The following is a 17,515-nucleotide window of genomic DNA, read 5'->3' as shown; positions in this document are numbered from 1 at the left end:
TTGGGTTGGACACACTTAGGAGTTTGAACGATAGATAGTAGCCGATTCTCAGACTTACTGAATATGCATAAAAAAAATCATAAGAATCGGTCTAGTCGTTTCGAAGGAGTATGGGAACGAAAATTGTGACACGAGAATTTTATATATTAGAAAATGTTGTTGTTAATGTAACATTTATTTTTGTGCAACTATGTTGAGATAAAGGATTAAGAAATATTTTAAATATTGTCTATTTACCAAGAAACAAGGGCAACAAAAGCGGAAATAAAACGCGAAAACAAATTTTTTAACTACACTACACGCTGGACCGTCTAAATCTAATTTTTTATCCAAATCCAAAATGTTGGCACGAAATGAAACGTAACGAGTTGCCCTATCGAAATAACTAGTAATATCAAACAATATCAAAGAAAAAAAAAATACTGCATAAATAAAAAATAAATAATTTATTAAAATTGCATAAGTTGATAAAAAATACTACGCAAAAGCTTTACCGCGGCAGTCCCCGAGTGACACACGTTTTTTTTGTTACAGACTATACAGCTGCATTCGCTGTAACTTCAAAGGCGTGCACAGACTATACAAACAACACAAACGATAGGAATGATAAAAAACAATTCACCTTTATGATTATCATTGTTCGTTATGTAAAAAAAGTTTTGATTCGATGCATAAATATTAAATATCTGTTGCACTTTGAAAAGCACGGCGTTCCGGAGTTGATCTGTCCACAGTGCGGTCACGGGGGCATATCCTTGAAGTCTGAGCTTACACGTGAAGATGCATATCAAGAGTCTTTATTTCATACATCTATACGTTTTTTTATTAAAGGAGAGAATTTAAGGAGAGATTCAGAAGATAGAATAAGGGCGAACTATAACTATTGGCCGTATAAAAAATCCAATTAAAGGCAGTTAGAATATGACCCATAGCCGTTCACTTATAAAAATGTTACTAAATCTGTACATTAGATTTAAATTAAACAATTCTGTACATTTATAATGTAGTTTAAGAATATTTCATTTATAATTAGTCGTCAAATAAACATAACATACAACTTACATTTCCTTCTTCCTCTGTGTTCGGTTACTTTCATCATCGGTATTTAAAGCTACATTCGGTGTGATGGTGATGAAATGCGACTGAAATTTATAAGGTTTAACTTAATTGTAGCTTTGCAATGTTCCAGCCATATTGAAGTCAACAGACATGATCTCTTGGAGGATGGGACGGGCTTTGGAATATCGTAGATACTGTATATTTGTGTGTTGGAAACAAATATTTAGTTAAAGGTTTGAACATTTGAAGAAAACATATTATGTGTATGATCGTGTTATACAGATTAAATATATTTGCTAAATTGTATATTTTGTTAGTGTTGGTACTAGTGTCATTTGTCTATTGGCGTTATATTATTTGACAGGGTGTTTAGTTATTATCACTTACGAAAGCAAATCTGTTTTGGTGCCAGTTCTCGCTTTGTCCAATTTTGTTTGCACCGACATTAACAACATCGACATGATATATCCTTCTGATATCCGATAATCTGAAATCCATTTCCGGATCAGCTTCTTCCTTTATTGGAACACCAGCCATCGTCTCTACATTTGTTTCTACCTTTAACGGTTCTGATACTTTAGATTCTTTTGGAGTAATTTGTTCTAAATTATTAGACATTTCCGCCGGTCTACCTTCTTCTCGTTTATGTTCATTCAATTGTATATTACTTAGGTCAACTCCCATTAGTTTCTCTTCCTCAATTTTTATAACTTCTATTTTCACATCTGATTCTGAATTTCGTGAAACGTCGGTTAGCAGAGTCTGATTAGTTTTAGGTATAAAAATTTTTATATTAGTAACTTTATTTACATTATTTGTCGTCAAACTTTGTGTATTTATAATTCCAAATGTAGATTCCATGGAGACATTCTGTTCACTATTCCCTTTTAATTCCGGTTCCCTTTTAATTTCTTCAATACCTAATACTTTATCATCATTAATGCTGTTTCCAACTGACAGGCATTTAAATACGTCTTTTGTGTCTTTAGGTAATTGGGTTACCATCGTTTTACATTCAAAATGATTTTGTGGTGTAACAGTATGTTTTGTATCAGATGTTTGTATTTCGTTTTCAAGTGGTTCGGATTTAATCTTAGCAATGACACAAGGGAGATCATCGTTAAGTGCGTCATCAGATGGTATAACAATAGCTTCAGGTTCTTTATCAATGATGATGACATCATCATCATCATCTCTATCATATATCATATCTTGAGTATTATGAGACAATAGGAAAGTATTTTTTTGACTATCAACCGGTGCTGTAAAATTTAATATTTGAATAATGGATAGAAACAGAAAGGATATAATATGATTTATTATACGGTATAGTGTATGTTTTACAAGAATACTCACAATCATTTTTGGTTGGTGTATATTTTAATCTATCCACTATGGTTATTGGGACGGAAATCTGAAATCAAAAGTGTTTGAAATGGTAAGGGCACACACCACATGAATATATGAGCAAATTAAAATGAAAGTGTATTGAGCTGAACGCAGTATAAAATATAAATACCAAAATTCTCCAATTGTGAATTCAATGGGTAATATAATTTTTGATCAGCTTTCTATCCCTACTAACCAATGGACTAAGGACACAATTATTTTACCGGCATGAACTGGTTAAATAAGGTTTTTTTTATTTAAAAATGTACCATATAAAAAAAATACAAAACCAATGGTGCTTTAACCTTTAATACACTGTTCTACCGTATTAAAATAATGAAAAATTAATACTTACAAGATCATAATCAAAATCGCGATTGGAATGATAAAACATTTTGTGTTTTTGAATCTGTTCCAAGTCAAAGATTATAAAAAAATGACAGGTGAGACACTTGTACGCCAATCCATAGTTCATCGTATGACGAAGTGCGTGGAGATGTGTTGCACAACTCTTTACTATTTTCACATTGCATCTGAAAAAAAAGAAGATTATAATTACTATGGCGGGCAGTTTATTACCAGTTCTCGTCGTTTTAGTTCTGATTTAAGAACTGGCAGTAACTGTAATAGAGATATTTTTGACGTGATAACGTCTTTAAAATCGTTTTAGTCGGGTGACATGTTCAGAAACTTGTGTCACACCAAAACCTCACGAGCGCGATCGCAGGTATAACGAGAGAGAGACGGACCGATCTCCCGTCTCATCTCGAGCGCTGCCAGTCATTCCGTGAATGTATGAAGAAAAATGTATATCATAGTCGTATAAGTAAACTTGTCATTTTACACCCGAAATTTATCATCAAAAGTGTGAATAAAACGATAAATGTAATTTAAAATTTGAAAAAATTGTTATCTTCATTAATTCCTTACTTCCCAAAAACTTATATCACCAATAAGACGTTATCACGTAAACATCTCGATCGTAAACCTACTTTACAAACAACCAATATTATTATTTTTTTCGATGGCGGGATTTTGTAAGAGTTTATGTATACACACATTTTGCATTGCGACAGTGTAGTGTACGATTAGTAGCGCCGGTCGTTATGCCCGCGCGCAAGAAAATATTGGCTACCTACTTATTATATTTGGATTTGATTTCTAAAAAGCGAGATGTCAGGCACAGAATGTCGCACATCATGTGAACCGTGTTGTAGCCCTTCAGGCACCAAGGTTAAACGCCTTACTGTTAAATAAAGCAATAACAAAACAACTTACACAGAGCAGGTGACGTTCCCTTCAATCTGATGGACTGCAGCACTGCTTTTGGTGACCCTTTTCTTGCACGCAACACACGTCTTAACATACTCTTTAGATTCACAAACATGATCATCATTATATGACACCAGGTCTTTACACTTCTCACAAACAGCACAGCCCGGTATGGGCACATCGGACCGCACAGAATGCCGCAATATCATGTGTTCTTTAATGTCTTCCGTTTTGAAAAAGTAAAACCGACACAGGTGACATTTAAATATCTTCTCAGCTGAGGCGAAAAGTTCTAGGTGCATGTTTTTGAACCCCTCGCAGTACCACTGGTGTTGGCGTAGCTTGCTGCACGTGGAGAACGGTTCTTTACATCCGACACAGTTGTTCAATTTCGTATGTTCGAACGCATTTTCGCCGCATTTCCAGCATTTCCCTTCTATGTTCGCGATGTACTTGTTCGCCGATTTTCTGTAGTAAGCGACAATATTGCACTCGTCGGTGTCATTAATTTCTAGAGCGACGCAGAGGCTCGAAGGCTCGTGGACTCGTATGTGGTAACGGAAGTGGGCCAAGTGCCACCACGCCATATCGCATCTGTAGCATTTGTAGAATAACGGCGGATCTTTGGGCTCCTCTGTGAGGGAGGCCCAATCGCACCATTGTGTGAATGCTCGGTCTAATAGTTTCTCGTGGGGAGTTTTTACGAATACTTTTACGTCCGGTTTGCAGGTATTGAGGACCTGACAAGTTATCAAAGAAAAGATAGAAACAGATATGTTAGTAGCAAGATCAGAAATGTATTGCAAACTGTATCTTTATTCAGGATTCTTGCTTGTCAATATATATAGAGAACAGCTTCATTTAAATTAGAATATTAATGTGTGAGACCTAACGATTTTAGAATTTTATATTCCTTATCATATACTTAATATAAATGTCCCCTCAATCCATAGTTTAAGAAATTTTGTTAAAAACAAAATTTGGATTTGTTTGATATAATCAATGTTAGCTATGTAGATGACAATTAAAAAACGGCCTGAAGAATGTCAGGTTTAATTTAATGCAATAAATGAAAATACAGAAAACAAATTTGTAAGAAACATAATCATTCGGGTCATTTTTATTATTTAGGAATCATACTCAGGCATTCCAGGTTATTTGTGCCACCGGACGACTATGAAATAGCTGTTCAAATAACTAACATATGCAACAACTAATTAAATAATATTTTCAAAACTTACCTGTCCATGTAGTATTTTATCACAAACATTATAAGATTGAAGATAAATTTCACTAGATTTTATCACTATTTCCCTCCAACTTATTATTTCATGCTGTTTTTCCATTATAATCTCGTCAACATTCTCTGGTTCTACCTTAATGTAAACAAAATTCATAGGCATAGTATAACTTCGGCCTGGATTTATTTCCCCAATAGAATTTGTGTTTGTTTGAACAGATTGAGTAGCAATAGCTACTGCAGGTAGTGCTTTTTTATTTCTTGCTAATGTACTCTCCACATCACTCTGAAAAAAAATACAAAACTGAAAACACTTGTATATGTACAAAACTGGCTTGATTTCTGATATTGTTAACATCTTGATACTTTTAGTACAAATAAGTTATAAAATTATTTTAACAAAACAGAAATTATGAAATTATAACAAATGGTGAATAAAGATGTATTAAGATGATTACCTACTAAAACAGAAATCCACAAGATTCATAAACCACCACTAGTAACCAATTACTATTTATTCAGACCACTTCAATGTACCATGTATTGAAATATGCTTTAGAATCTTATTATTTGTCTATTTTTCAATGGTATTTTAAAATTATAATACATTTTTTGTTATAGCTTAACTTAGTTACTCAAAACTTATTTGTTTGCAGGACCTGCAAACAAATAAGTTTCTACTAAAACAGAAATCCACAAGATTCATAAACCACCACTAGTAACCAATTACTATTTATTCAGACCACTTCAATGTACCATGTATTGAAATATGCTTTAGAATCTTATTATTTGTCTATTTTTCAATGGTATTTTAAAATTATAATACATTTTTTGTTATAGCTTAACTTAGTTACTCAAAACTTATTTGTTTGCAGGACCTGCAAACAAATAAGTTTTCAGAATATACAGCAAGCAATATCTCATAATAAAGCCAGCGTATGAAGTATTTCTACATAGAGAATCTAAAACCTTGAACATACATATCTTAAAAAGCTTATGAAAATGTTAAGTATTAACAAATTTAGTATTATGTTAATAGACCATTCAACCCAAAACAATCTATTAACATAAACATACGTAATTTGTCAATTAAAAAATAGGGTAGGTAATTTATCTTCTCTACGAAGATTATACCAGCTTTTGTATATGGCCATAATAATATTCTTTTCAGGAAATGTATGATGTCGTCCATTTTTTGATTTGGAGTAATGTAAATTACCATTAAAACAATTTTATTGCCATCTTCCATTTTGCATTCAGCTACACAAAACTCACCAACTGAGTACACGCAAACATTTTTTTTCGCAGCCTATAGGCACGATTACGTTCTGCTGCTGTTTTTCTTATTGGCTTGATTACTGACAAGACTTGATCGGCTTTTTCAGCTTCCTTGGCAGCTTTTTCAGCTTCCTTGGCAGCTTTTTTTCGCAGCCTATAGGCACGATTACGTTCTGCTGCTGTTTTTTTTATTGGCTTGATTACTGACAAGCCTTGATCGGCTTTTTCAGCTTCCTTGGCAGCTTTTTTTCGCAGCCTATAGGCACGATTACGTTCTGCTCCTGTTTTTCTTCTTGGCTTGATTACTGACAAGCCTAGACGAGCTCTTTCAGCTTCCCTGGCAGCCTTTTTTCGAAGGTAATAGTTTCTATTATTTTCCGCATTTGTATTACCCATCTTGAAATCTGAAATAGAAATTGAATAGTAGAATTAATAGTCATCAAATGTAAGCGAAAAAACTCTTACAGTGGTACAAATAAAAAGTTACTTATTCAAACCTTATACTAGGAATAATTATACTTAGAAATTAGAATAGGAAGAGCATAATTTCTTACTTATAAACTCGTTATTATGTTGGGAGTTGGGACTTGGGATATTTTTTTTTTTTTTTTTTTTTAATAGCCTCACGCAGAGCGTATTGCCACAGACAAAGGTAAGGAAAACGGAATAGTAAAGAAAAACAATTTTACATCGAATGAACATTACATGGATAAAGGATAGGATCAGCAGGATATAAAACTATCTCTAATACAAAATACTACATTATGGAAAGGAACAGTAATTAATAAAATATATATCATGTAGAATACGATTTGTATACATATATATTTATAATTTTATATTATTAACAGTAAGAAATAAACATAACTTTTTATATATATTATGATTTAAAGATGAAAGCAGAACAGGAACAGATGTAGGTAACGGGATACTAGAAGAAGGATAAGAATGATCGAATAACATGGAGTGGTTATACCGGGGACAGGACAGAATGATATGGTTTAAATCACCAATATTTAGCCCACACTCACACATTTCACTATCAATAATATGAAATCTGGAAAGGTGAGCTGGGGTACACACATGGCCCAATCTCATACGAATGAGAGACGATGTTTCCTTTTTATCAAATTTCATTTTAAAAAACCATGGTTTTGGTGGTATTGTGGGCTGTATAGATGAAAAATATTTACCCTTAATTAAACTGCTCTGAATCCAAAGGTCAGTCCAAGATTGTCGAAGAAAAGAAGCAGGAATTGAGGCCAAATCATGATAATAATTTTTATACGAGTTAGCATCGCCATCCTTAACAGCTTCATTTGCTAGTTGGTCTGCTATGTCGTTACCAAAAATACCAGAATGTCCAGGTATCCAACCAAATGACACAGACAACCCCAATTGCTCACATTCATACAACAAACTCCTAATCTCAATAATGATAGGAAAAATTAATTTGTTTGGGACTTGGGATAACTATTAACTATTCCCCCTAGGGATGTGATAAAATAATCGATTACTAAAAAAATCGATTTTAATCGATTTTTTCAAACGTAAAAATCGATTTTTTACGCGATTTTTATATTTAAAATAATCGATTATTTTTATAATTGAAAATCAATCATAATCGATTTTTTATCTGCCACTTCCCGACATTATGTCTGGTCTTTTATAACCTGGACCTCGAACTATTAGGGATATTCGATACACAACGATGTTTACAATGCGATACTTTGAAGATGTATTGATATACTCGATACATTGATGTTTTTTTGTAAAACATCAAAAGGATGATAAAAGCAGTTTATTTTACAAAAACTCAAGTTTGAATGGAACACTATAATTTAAAAGTAAAATAAATGTATTCAGCAGCACAAGACTACATACAATTAAAAAGACAACAAAAATACTGCAATGTGCTACTGAAAAGGAATACACTCAGCATTCATCAAAATCTATCAAAACGTGATTAAGTTAATTTCGATTTTGATTATTCTTAAACGTTAATTTGTGTTTATAATATCTATTGTTTATTTTTAATTTAAAAAACCATGAAAAATAAAATATTTAGGGTGTTTATTTTGAAATTTATTTAAAAAATTGGAAAAAATCGATTATTTTTTTAAGAAAAATCGATTATTTATTAATCGATTATTCATGCTAAAAAAATAATCGATTAATAAAAAATCTATTTTTTTATGCAGAATGTCACATCCCATTTCCCCCGTTATGGCATACGCACGAGACGACAACGTCGCATTTCATTGATTAAAATTAGAAAAAAACAAAAACTTGTCTATGATAACCGTGTTTCTGTCACTGACAGTCTGTCAGTTTGACGTTTCCATTCGCGGTTATTTTGATACGAGCCACGAGGTTGTTTATTTTGATAATCATAACCAGTTTTAAAAGATTTTAAAATGCTTAATAATAAAAGGGAACGCTGAATTAATTGGGAGTTAGAAGAAATGGTATGTAGAATTGTGAATGTCGAGTAAAACTGAAACATGAATTTGTATTTTAATTTGTTTCTTGTGTTCGATTACAGCAACTTTTTAGAAATATATAACGACCCTATTTATCCATAATTGAAAACAAAGTTTTTAGTACGAACACAAATAAGGCGAAAATGAAGGCTTGGAGCGAAATAACAGAGAAGAAAACCACATTTTAACAAGTATCTGAAAAAACTACATTGTTTAATCAAAACATATGTATAATTGTTTTTTAGTTTTGCATGGAAAGATCTTAAATTAATTTTCTTATTTGTTGCAGAAACAAATAAAGAAAGTTTTAGTTTCGGGGAAGCCTCATATGCAGATAAACATAGTTTTTGACCTCTGGAAAATGAGAACCTTCAAAATCAATCTATCTAATATAATATAAATTTTAATTTACAGACAGATATTCTAGTAAAGACTTTAGTCGTCACTTTAAAATAAATAAAATATTCTAATAAAAATGTTTCACAAATAAATATAACAATGTATTAAAAATGTTTTATTTGTTAAAATAACTTAATAGTTTTCTTTAATAAATATGCTTCTCAATGCTGCTCCTCGCAGCAGGAAAACACACTGTGTTGAGATGAGGGTGCTGTTGGTGGTGGAGGCAGGGTATCATCATCATCAGAGATAGGTTCCTCTTTCAATTCAATGGCTATATTGTGCAAGACTGCCAAAGCTACTATATACATCTTGGTGTTTGCTAGAGATGTTCTGAATCCCCTGACAATAAATACCTAAATCGGTTGTTCCAAACACCAAAACATCTCTCTATACTATTACGAGTTTTAATGTGGGCATAATTGTGTGCTTATTCTTTACAAGTTGTCGGATTTAGTACTGTTGGCAGCTGGAATTATTGGAATAACACTAGTATGAACAGTTACGCCGACGTTATAGTAGGTTTAAGTTATTCTGGGATTATTAGTAGACATTTTGCTTATTCTTGGTATAACTTTTTATTCCACGTTCATTTGTACCACTGTTAGATTGATAAATAACAATGATAGTAAAAAATTAGATATAAAAATTAATAATAAATATTAAAAATTGACATTTAACAATATATATATAATATATATATATGGCATCATTGTACTACATATTACAGGATTCTTAATTTAAAATATTTATTTGTTAATAATTAATTCATATTTCAAGAGTCAATGAATGAACTTATTGATAAATTTGAAAATTGTATTTGAATTTATTCATTTTTTTAATATTTATCATTTTTATAATATTTATTATTATAATTTTCTTATGGCTCTGGCACGGTTTGTGCATTAGCAAGCGTCAATTAGTATAAGATTTTTATAATTCGCACTTGTAATTTGCCATCCTCGGCCTAGAACGTATTGCTACGTTCTAAACCTTCAGTCTCCTTTCTTAGGTAGCATACTCACTGCTTGCCTTAGAAATTCGACCGTGCCCTCGATGTACGGATTAAGCACTCGCCCGGTACCGCACAACCCTCCCAAAGGCCGAGAACAAATTTAAATTAAATTAAAACTTGCCCTCGAACCGGGAATCGAACCCGGTACCCCTCACCTAGCTGCCACTTAATAAGACCGCTAGGCTATGAGGCCCTTGAATATTTATTATTTATTCAATTTATTTATTCCTTTTTTTAAATAATAAATATTGGGTTGGGTTTTAAATGTCGTCGCACGAATTTGATGATACTAATTATGCAGGAGTCTCGGGGGACCTTCATTGGAACACCTCCAAGTGATTTTTGCTGCCGGAAACTCGAGAAGTATTAAAAACAAAAATTGTGTAACGTATTGAAATTTGTAAACAATCCGCCATTTTCTACTATTCTATTGGTTAATGGTTATAAGAGATGTGACGTTCACTTTAAAAAATCGTGTTTTTAATTTATCGATTGTTAATAATCGTTTTCTTTATTTATCGAATATTTCCTCATTTTTTAAATTTAAAGTTATAGAATAATCAACATTGAAATTAACCTAATAGACCACAAGCCCATGAACAAAAAATACCTGTGAAATGACCCAACGTGAATTACGCTTAGAAGGCTGTTACTATATCTGAAAATAGCTCTGAGCACTATGCCGTCATTTCTGAGCGGTACATGTGAGTACGTGAGTGAATGGACTTTCTCAGGTACAATTGGGGAATTTCGACTAATTATTAATGTACGGCTTTGTTATAAGTGTATAGATGATTAAAAATAAATGTCGAAAAACATAGTGCCGTACTAAAGTGATGGTGCCGGAAGTCGGTGCAAATTTTTAATTCGACGACAGTTGCAGAAGCAATATAGGTCATTTATTACTGTACGGCATTTGTGTGATTCGTTTTGGACACATATACAGATACTTTACCCGTAAACGCCGTACATATTTCCAGCGGAGCAGTCGAAAACCAAGGGTCGGAACCCTACCCCTACACCCATATACTCTAAGGTCATTGTAAAAAAATTACTTAAGTTATATCTTATGTTTCTTATTTCAGTTATCATAAACCTATAGTTTCAATGATAAAAAATCTTGAATAACCTACGAGTATTCGATAAGATAATAATTTTTTTTTTCATCTTCTTATTTAATTAATAAAAGAAAAAAAAAATCTTATAAGTCACCACGCTCAAAGTGTAACTTGAATTAATATCAAAGAAAAAAAATACTGCATAAATAAAAAATTTATTATAATTCAAAAACCGCGGCAGTCCCCGAGTGCCACACGTTTTTTTTGTTACATACATCTGCATTCGCTGTAGATATTAGAGCGACTCATGGCCATGTGTAATACCTTTTCAGAATCCATATCAATTTTTTTTTTTTTTATATACATGTGTCTTTACTAAGACATCATGGAACATTACAATCTAGCCTAACTTAAGGCTAATAAGTAATTTAAGTCTAACCTAATTTATTACAAAGGATATTTAACATAAGAAAGTGTCCAATAACACTACTTACAGTCTCTATTAAAGGGAAGACACTTTGTTCTTGTGTTCTATTTTTTTTCAATCACTGTTTAGCACTTAATACTAACGTGCACTTACACTAATTCACTAGTTCAAACGGTTTTGTCCTTTTCAATCTTCTCACTAGGCCCGTGGTGTCAAGGAGTTGAATAGCCTCGACATTCACGTGATGGTGGAGCCTATGTTCGTGGGCTCCGGCAGTCTTTTTTATTACTGAATCCATATCAAATGCGCCAAAACTTGTAATACAGGGTCATTTTTCCGTAGTGTAATTTTTTTTCACAGTGGGGTCCAAAATAAACAAAAAGATTTGATTTGAAAAAAATTTATATCGTATAACTTAATATTATTTTCAATACACTCAATAAACAACTATAAATAGTATGTCTAACGCAAGAACTCATCAGTACCAATCTAGTGGATATTATGAAAAAGATACAGGATGTAGATTTTTCGAATTTTAATAAGAATTAGTAAAAAAAGACAATTTTCATATAAAAACCAAAATAAATCATAACTCTGCAGGGGTTGACCTTAGAGACCTCCCGTAGAACAATTTTTTGCCGCTGATGACCTCATCTATCCCCTATTTGCGTTTGATCCACGACTTTTTGGCCACCCTGTATATATTGATGAGAGTGAAATTTTACGATGCGCGCGCACCGTGATACAAAATTAACAGAATGAATTGCCCACGGAAGATGCTACGGCATTGGACATAATTTAAAACAACATTCGAATAATAATAGAATTTATGTAAGACGTAATGTAAGAGAATAATAATAAATATTTATTTATTTAATTTTTCAAATGTAAACTGAACTTTATTGACTATAATGCCTCCTTTTCCAGCCTTTGATTATTTAATTGTAATTAATTATTTGCATGTAATCAAAAACTATTTTTAATAATGCCAAAGAATTATAACTTCTTACGCGCGTACATAAGTGCACGCGCGCTTTTTTTCTCAATTTTTCCTATGACCCTCAAAACAGCAAGAAAGATAACCTAGAAAACCTTACAAAGATTTTAGTATGTACACACTATATTAAACAATGTAAAATATTTTATATTTATAAATAAACTAATAGTTAGGAATTTAATTCTTTTGTTCTGAATAATTTCCCACTATTATTACTGTCAATTGCATTCAAGTCACTTGTTAGTTCACTTGCTATTGTTACTATATTTATTATTATTTCGACGGTTTGAAGTTATATGAAAATAAACGTGGCTACTCACGAGTAAAATGTATCTATAATGTCAGTAAGTGCTTGTCCATGAATTCATGCGTATATACTATGCATTGGCGGGGTGGAGTGGTAATAGAGAGAGAAGGGATGAGAGAACGATAAGAAAGAGGGAGAAAGAGAAAGGTTTTATACACTACTCGCTTGTGTATACGACTGTCGCGCCTGCGCACGTCTCATTTAACGGTTTTATTCCACGGACTTTTTCTTACGGTTTTACTATCACATTTTTTTCAGTTCGGTAGCGCAGCAAAATCGCTATCTCCATTCCAATATACAACTTACATTTCATTCCTCCTCGGTGTTCGGTTCGGTGTGATGGTGATCAAATGCGACTGAAATTTATAAGTTTTAACTTAATTGTAGGTTTGCAATGTTCCAGCCATTTTGGAGTCAACAGATGCCTAGAGACGGAGGCAAGCGGCCGGATGGGATGTCTTTGATCTCTTGGAGGATGGGACGGGCTTTGGAATATCGTAAATACTATATATTTGTGTGTTGGAAACAAATATTTAGTTAAAGGTTTGGACATTTAAATAAAAAATATGTCTATGATCGTGTTATACAGATTAAATATATTTGCTAAATTGTATATTTTGTTAGTGTTGGTACCCGTGTCATTTGTCTATTGGCGTTATATTATTTGACAGGGTGTTAAGTTATTATAACTTACATTATAAGTAGATATATCTTGGTGCCAGTTCTCACTTTGTCCAGTTGAATCAAATTCGTTAATTTCTTGCTTAACATCAATTTTGTTTTCACCGACATTAACAACATCGACATGATATATCCTTCTGATATCGGAAATTTGTAAATCCATTTCCGGATCCGATTCTTCCTTTATTGGAACAGTGTCCCATGGGATATCGATTTCTTCAACCGTCTCTACAATTGTTTCTACTTTTAACGGTTCTGAACCTTCTGATTCTTTTGGAGTAATTTGTTCTAAATTATTAGGTAAATCCGCCGGTCTACCTTCTTTTCGTTTCTGTTCATTCAATTGTATATCACTTAGGTCGACTCTCATTAGTTTCTCTTCCTCACTTTTTATAATTTCGATTTTCACATCTGATTCTGAATTTCGTGAAACGTCGGTTAGCTGAGTCTGTTTAGTTTTAGGTATCAAATTTTTCATATTATTAATTGTATTTACATTATTTGTCGTCATACTTTGAGTATTTAGAATTCCAAATGTAGATTCCATGGCGACATTCAGTTCACTATTAGGTTCCCTTTTAATTTCTTCAATACTTAATACTTTATCATCATTAATTCTATTTCCATCTGATAGGCATTTAAATACGTCTTTTGTGTCTTTAGGTATTTGGATTTCCATCGTTTTACATTCGAAATCATTTTGTGGTGTTACAGTATGTTTTGTTTTAGATGTTTGTAATTCAATTTCAAGTGGTTCGGATTTAATATTAGCAATGACACAAGGGAGATCATCGTTAGGTGCGTCATCAGATGGTATAACAATAGCTTCTGGTACTTTATCAATGATTATGGCATCATCATCATCATTTCTATCATTCACCATATCTTGAGTATCATGAGACAATAGGAAAGTATTTATTTGACGATCAACCGGTGCTGTAAAATTAAAGTTTTGAATATTGGTTAGAAACAGGAAGGATATAATATGATTTATTATACGATAAAATTTAAGTTTTACAAGAAAACTCACAATCACGTTTGGCTGGCGTAGATTTTAATCTATCCACTATGGTTTTTGGGACGGAAATCTGAAATAAAAAGTATTTGAAATGGTAAGGGCACACACCACATGAAATATGAGCAAATTAAAATGAATGTGTATAGAGCTGTAAACTGGCAGTATAAAATATAAATACCAAAATCCTCCAATAGGGAATTCAATGGGTTCTACTTTACAGGTAATTTTTGATCAGATTTCTATCCCTGCAAACCAATAGACTAAGGACAGAATTCTTTTACCGGCATGAACTGCCTTAAATAAGTTTTTTTTTATTTAAAAATGTACCGTATAAAAAAAACAAAACCAATGGCGCTATAACCTGTAATACACTGTTACCGTACCGGTACCGTATTAAAGTAATGAAAAATTGATACTTACAAGATCATAATCAAAGTCACGATTGGAATGATAAAACATTTTGTGCGTTTTAATCTGTTCCAAGTCAAAGATTATAAAAAAATTACAGGTGAGGCACTTGTACGCCAATCCATAGTTCATCGTATGACGAAGTGCGTGGAGATGTGTTGAACAACTATTTACTAATTTCTCTTTGGATCTGAAAAAGATTATGATTATTAAAAAGATTTTATTACTATGACCAGTTTTCGTCGTTTTAGTTCTGATTTAAGAACTGTCAGTAACTGTAATAGGGATTTTTTTCGGTCGTTTTTCCCGCGCGCAATAAAATATTGGCTACCTACTTATTATATTTCATGTGTCGCACATCATGTGAACCGTGTTGTAGCCGTTAAGGCACCAAGGTAAAAACCCCTCAGTGGTATTTTAATGTTTTCTGTAATTTAAGTTTATTTATAATATTAAAGCAATAAAAAAACAACTTACACAGAGCAGATGACGTTCCCTTCTATCTGATGGACTGCAGCACTGCTTTTGGTGAGCCTTTTCTTGCACGCACCACACGTCTTAACATACTTTTTAGATTCACAAACATGATCATCATTATATGACACCAGGTCTTTACACTTCTCACAAACAGCACAGCCCGGTATGGGCACATCGGACCGCACAGAATGCCGCAGTATCATGTGTTCTTTAATGTCTTCCGTTTTGAAAAAGTAAAACCGACACAGGTGACATTTAAATATCTTCTCAGCTGAGGCGAAAAGTTCTAGGTGCATCTTTTTGAACCCCTCGCAGTACCACTGGTGTTGGCGTAGCTTGCTGCATGTGGAGAACCGTTTCTTACATCCGACACAGTTCTTCAATTTCGTATGTTCGAACGCATTTTCGCCGCATTTCCAGCATTTCCCTTCTATGTTCGCGATGTACTTGTTCGCCGATTTTCTGTAGTAAGCGACAATATTGCACTCGCCGTTGTCATTAATTTCTAGAGCGACGCAGAGGCTCGAAGGCTCGTGGGTTCGTATGTGGTCGCGGAAGTGGGCCAAGTGCCACCACGCAATATCGCAGATGTAGCATTTGTAGAATAACGGCGGATCTTTGGGCTCCTCTGTGAGGGAGGCCCAATCGCACCATTGTGTGAATGCTCGGTCTAATAGTTTATCGTGGGGCGTTTTTACGAATACTTTTACGTCCGGTTTGCATGTGTTGAGGACCTGACAAGTTATCAAAGAAAAGATAGAAACAGATATGTTAGTAGCAAGATCAGAAATGTATTGCAAACTGTATCTTTATTCAGGATTCTTGCTTGTACTATCAATATATAGAGAGAACAGCTTCATTTAAATAAGAATAATAATATGTAAGACCTAACGATTTTAGAATTTTATATTCCATATCATATAAATTATATCGTTAAGTATCTGATATAATATAAATGGCCCCTCAATCCATAGTTTTAAAAAAAATGTTTAAAACAAAATTTGGATTTGTTTGATATAATCAATCTTAGCTACGTAGATGACAATTTAAAAACGGCCTGAAGAATGTCAGGTTTAATTTAATGTAATAAATGAAAATACAGAAAACAAATTTGTAAGAAACATTCAGGTCATGAAATAGCTGTTCAAACAACATATGCAACAACTAATTAATTAATATTCTCAAAACTTACCTGTCCATGTAGTATTTTATCACAAATATTATAAGATTGAAGATAAATTTCAGTCGATTTTTTCACTATTTCCCTCAAACTTATTATTTCATGCTGTATTCCCATTGTAATCTCGTCAACATTCTGTGGTTCTACCTTAATGTCAAAATTCATAGGCATAGTATTACTTCGGCCTGGATTTATTTCCCCAATGGAATTTGTGTTTGTTTGAATAGATTGAGTAGCAATAGCTACTGCAGGTAGTGCTTTTTTACATGGTCTTTCAATTCTTGCTAATGTACTCTCCACAACACTCTGAAAAAAAAAAAACAAGAATGAAAATCTTGTATAAGTACAAAACTGGCTGGACTTCTTATATTGTAAACATATTTGATAATTTCAGTACAATAAGTTATAAAATTACATTTACAAAATGCAAATTATTAAATTACATAAGTATAACAAATGGTGAATAAACAAGTATTAAGATGATGGGTTGGGTTTTAAATGTCGTCGCACGAATTTGATGATACTAATTATGCAGGAGTCTCGGGGGACCTTCATTGGAACACCGCCAAGTGATTTTTGCTGCCGGAAACGCGTCTACGTATTTAAAAAAAAAAATTAAAGTTTTATGTAATATATTAAATTTGTAAACAATCCGCCATTTTCTACTTTTCTATTGGTTATAAGAGATATGACGTTCACTTTAAAAAATCGTGTTTTTAATTTATCGATTGTTAATAATCGTTTTTTTTATTTATCGATTATTTCCTCATTTTTTAAATTTAAAGTTATAGAATAATCAACATTGAAATTAACCTAAAAACCTGTTG

The 17,515-nt window shown here is 32.7% G+C and overlaps 1 protein-coding gene and 1 long non-coding RNA gene across 40 annotated transcripts in view; one reads left to right on the top strand and one right to left on the bottom strand.

The window, feature by feature from the left end:
* Window positions 1–17,515, bottom strand: part of LOC125061088 — a 112,731-nt gene that overhangs the window by 74,435 nt on the left and 20,781 nt on the right. For 11 of the 39 annotated variants that reach the window (XM_047666262.1, XM_047666264.1, XM_047666257.1 and 8 more), the window contains exons 1-5: window positions 6,793–6,866; window positions 6,236–6,642; window positions 4,962–5,246; window positions 3,727–4,460; window positions 2,804–2,981 (exon numbers count right to left, since the gene is read on the bottom strand). The exons of 1 other annotated variant lie outside the window; for it this stretch is intronic. In XM_047666262.1, the coding sequence (XP_047522218.1) occupies window positions 2,804–2,981; window positions 3,727–4,460; window positions 4,962–5,246; window positions 6,236–6,634 (1,596 nt within the window). In that variant the 5' untranslated portion in view covers window positions 6,635–6,642; window positions 6,793–6,866. Of the gene's footprint in view, window positions 1–1,062; window positions 1,143–1,446; window positions 2,322–2,415; window positions 2,474–2,803; window positions 2,982–3,726; window positions 4,461–4,961; window positions 5,247–5,418; window positions 5,620–5,838; window positions 6,102–6,179; window positions 6,643–6,725; window positions 6,867–14,635; window positions 14,694–15,043; window positions 15,229–15,508; window positions 16,243–16,700; window positions 16,995–17,515 lie in introns of those variants that run through there. 27 more of the 39 variants (XM_047666229.1, XM_047666236.1, XM_047666242.1 and 24 more) reach the window with 16 other exon arrangements.
* Window positions 8,563–9,251, top strand: LOC125061126. Its single transcript, XR_007118979.1, has 3 exons — window positions 8,563–8,706; window positions 8,784–8,912; window positions 9,011–9,251. It is a non-coding gene; the product is annotated as an uncharacterized LOC125061126 (long non-coding RNA).

Source organism: Pieris napi, chromosome 23, assembly GCF_905475465.1.
Source record: "Pieris napi chromosome 23, ilPieNapi1.2, whole genome shotgun sequence".
NCBI lineage: Eukaryota > Metazoa > Arthropoda > Insecta > Lepidoptera > Pieridae > Pieris > Pieris napi.
The sequence above is the reverse complement of the archived record's forward strand: the minus strand, read 5'-3'. Positions and strand labels throughout refer to the sequence as shown.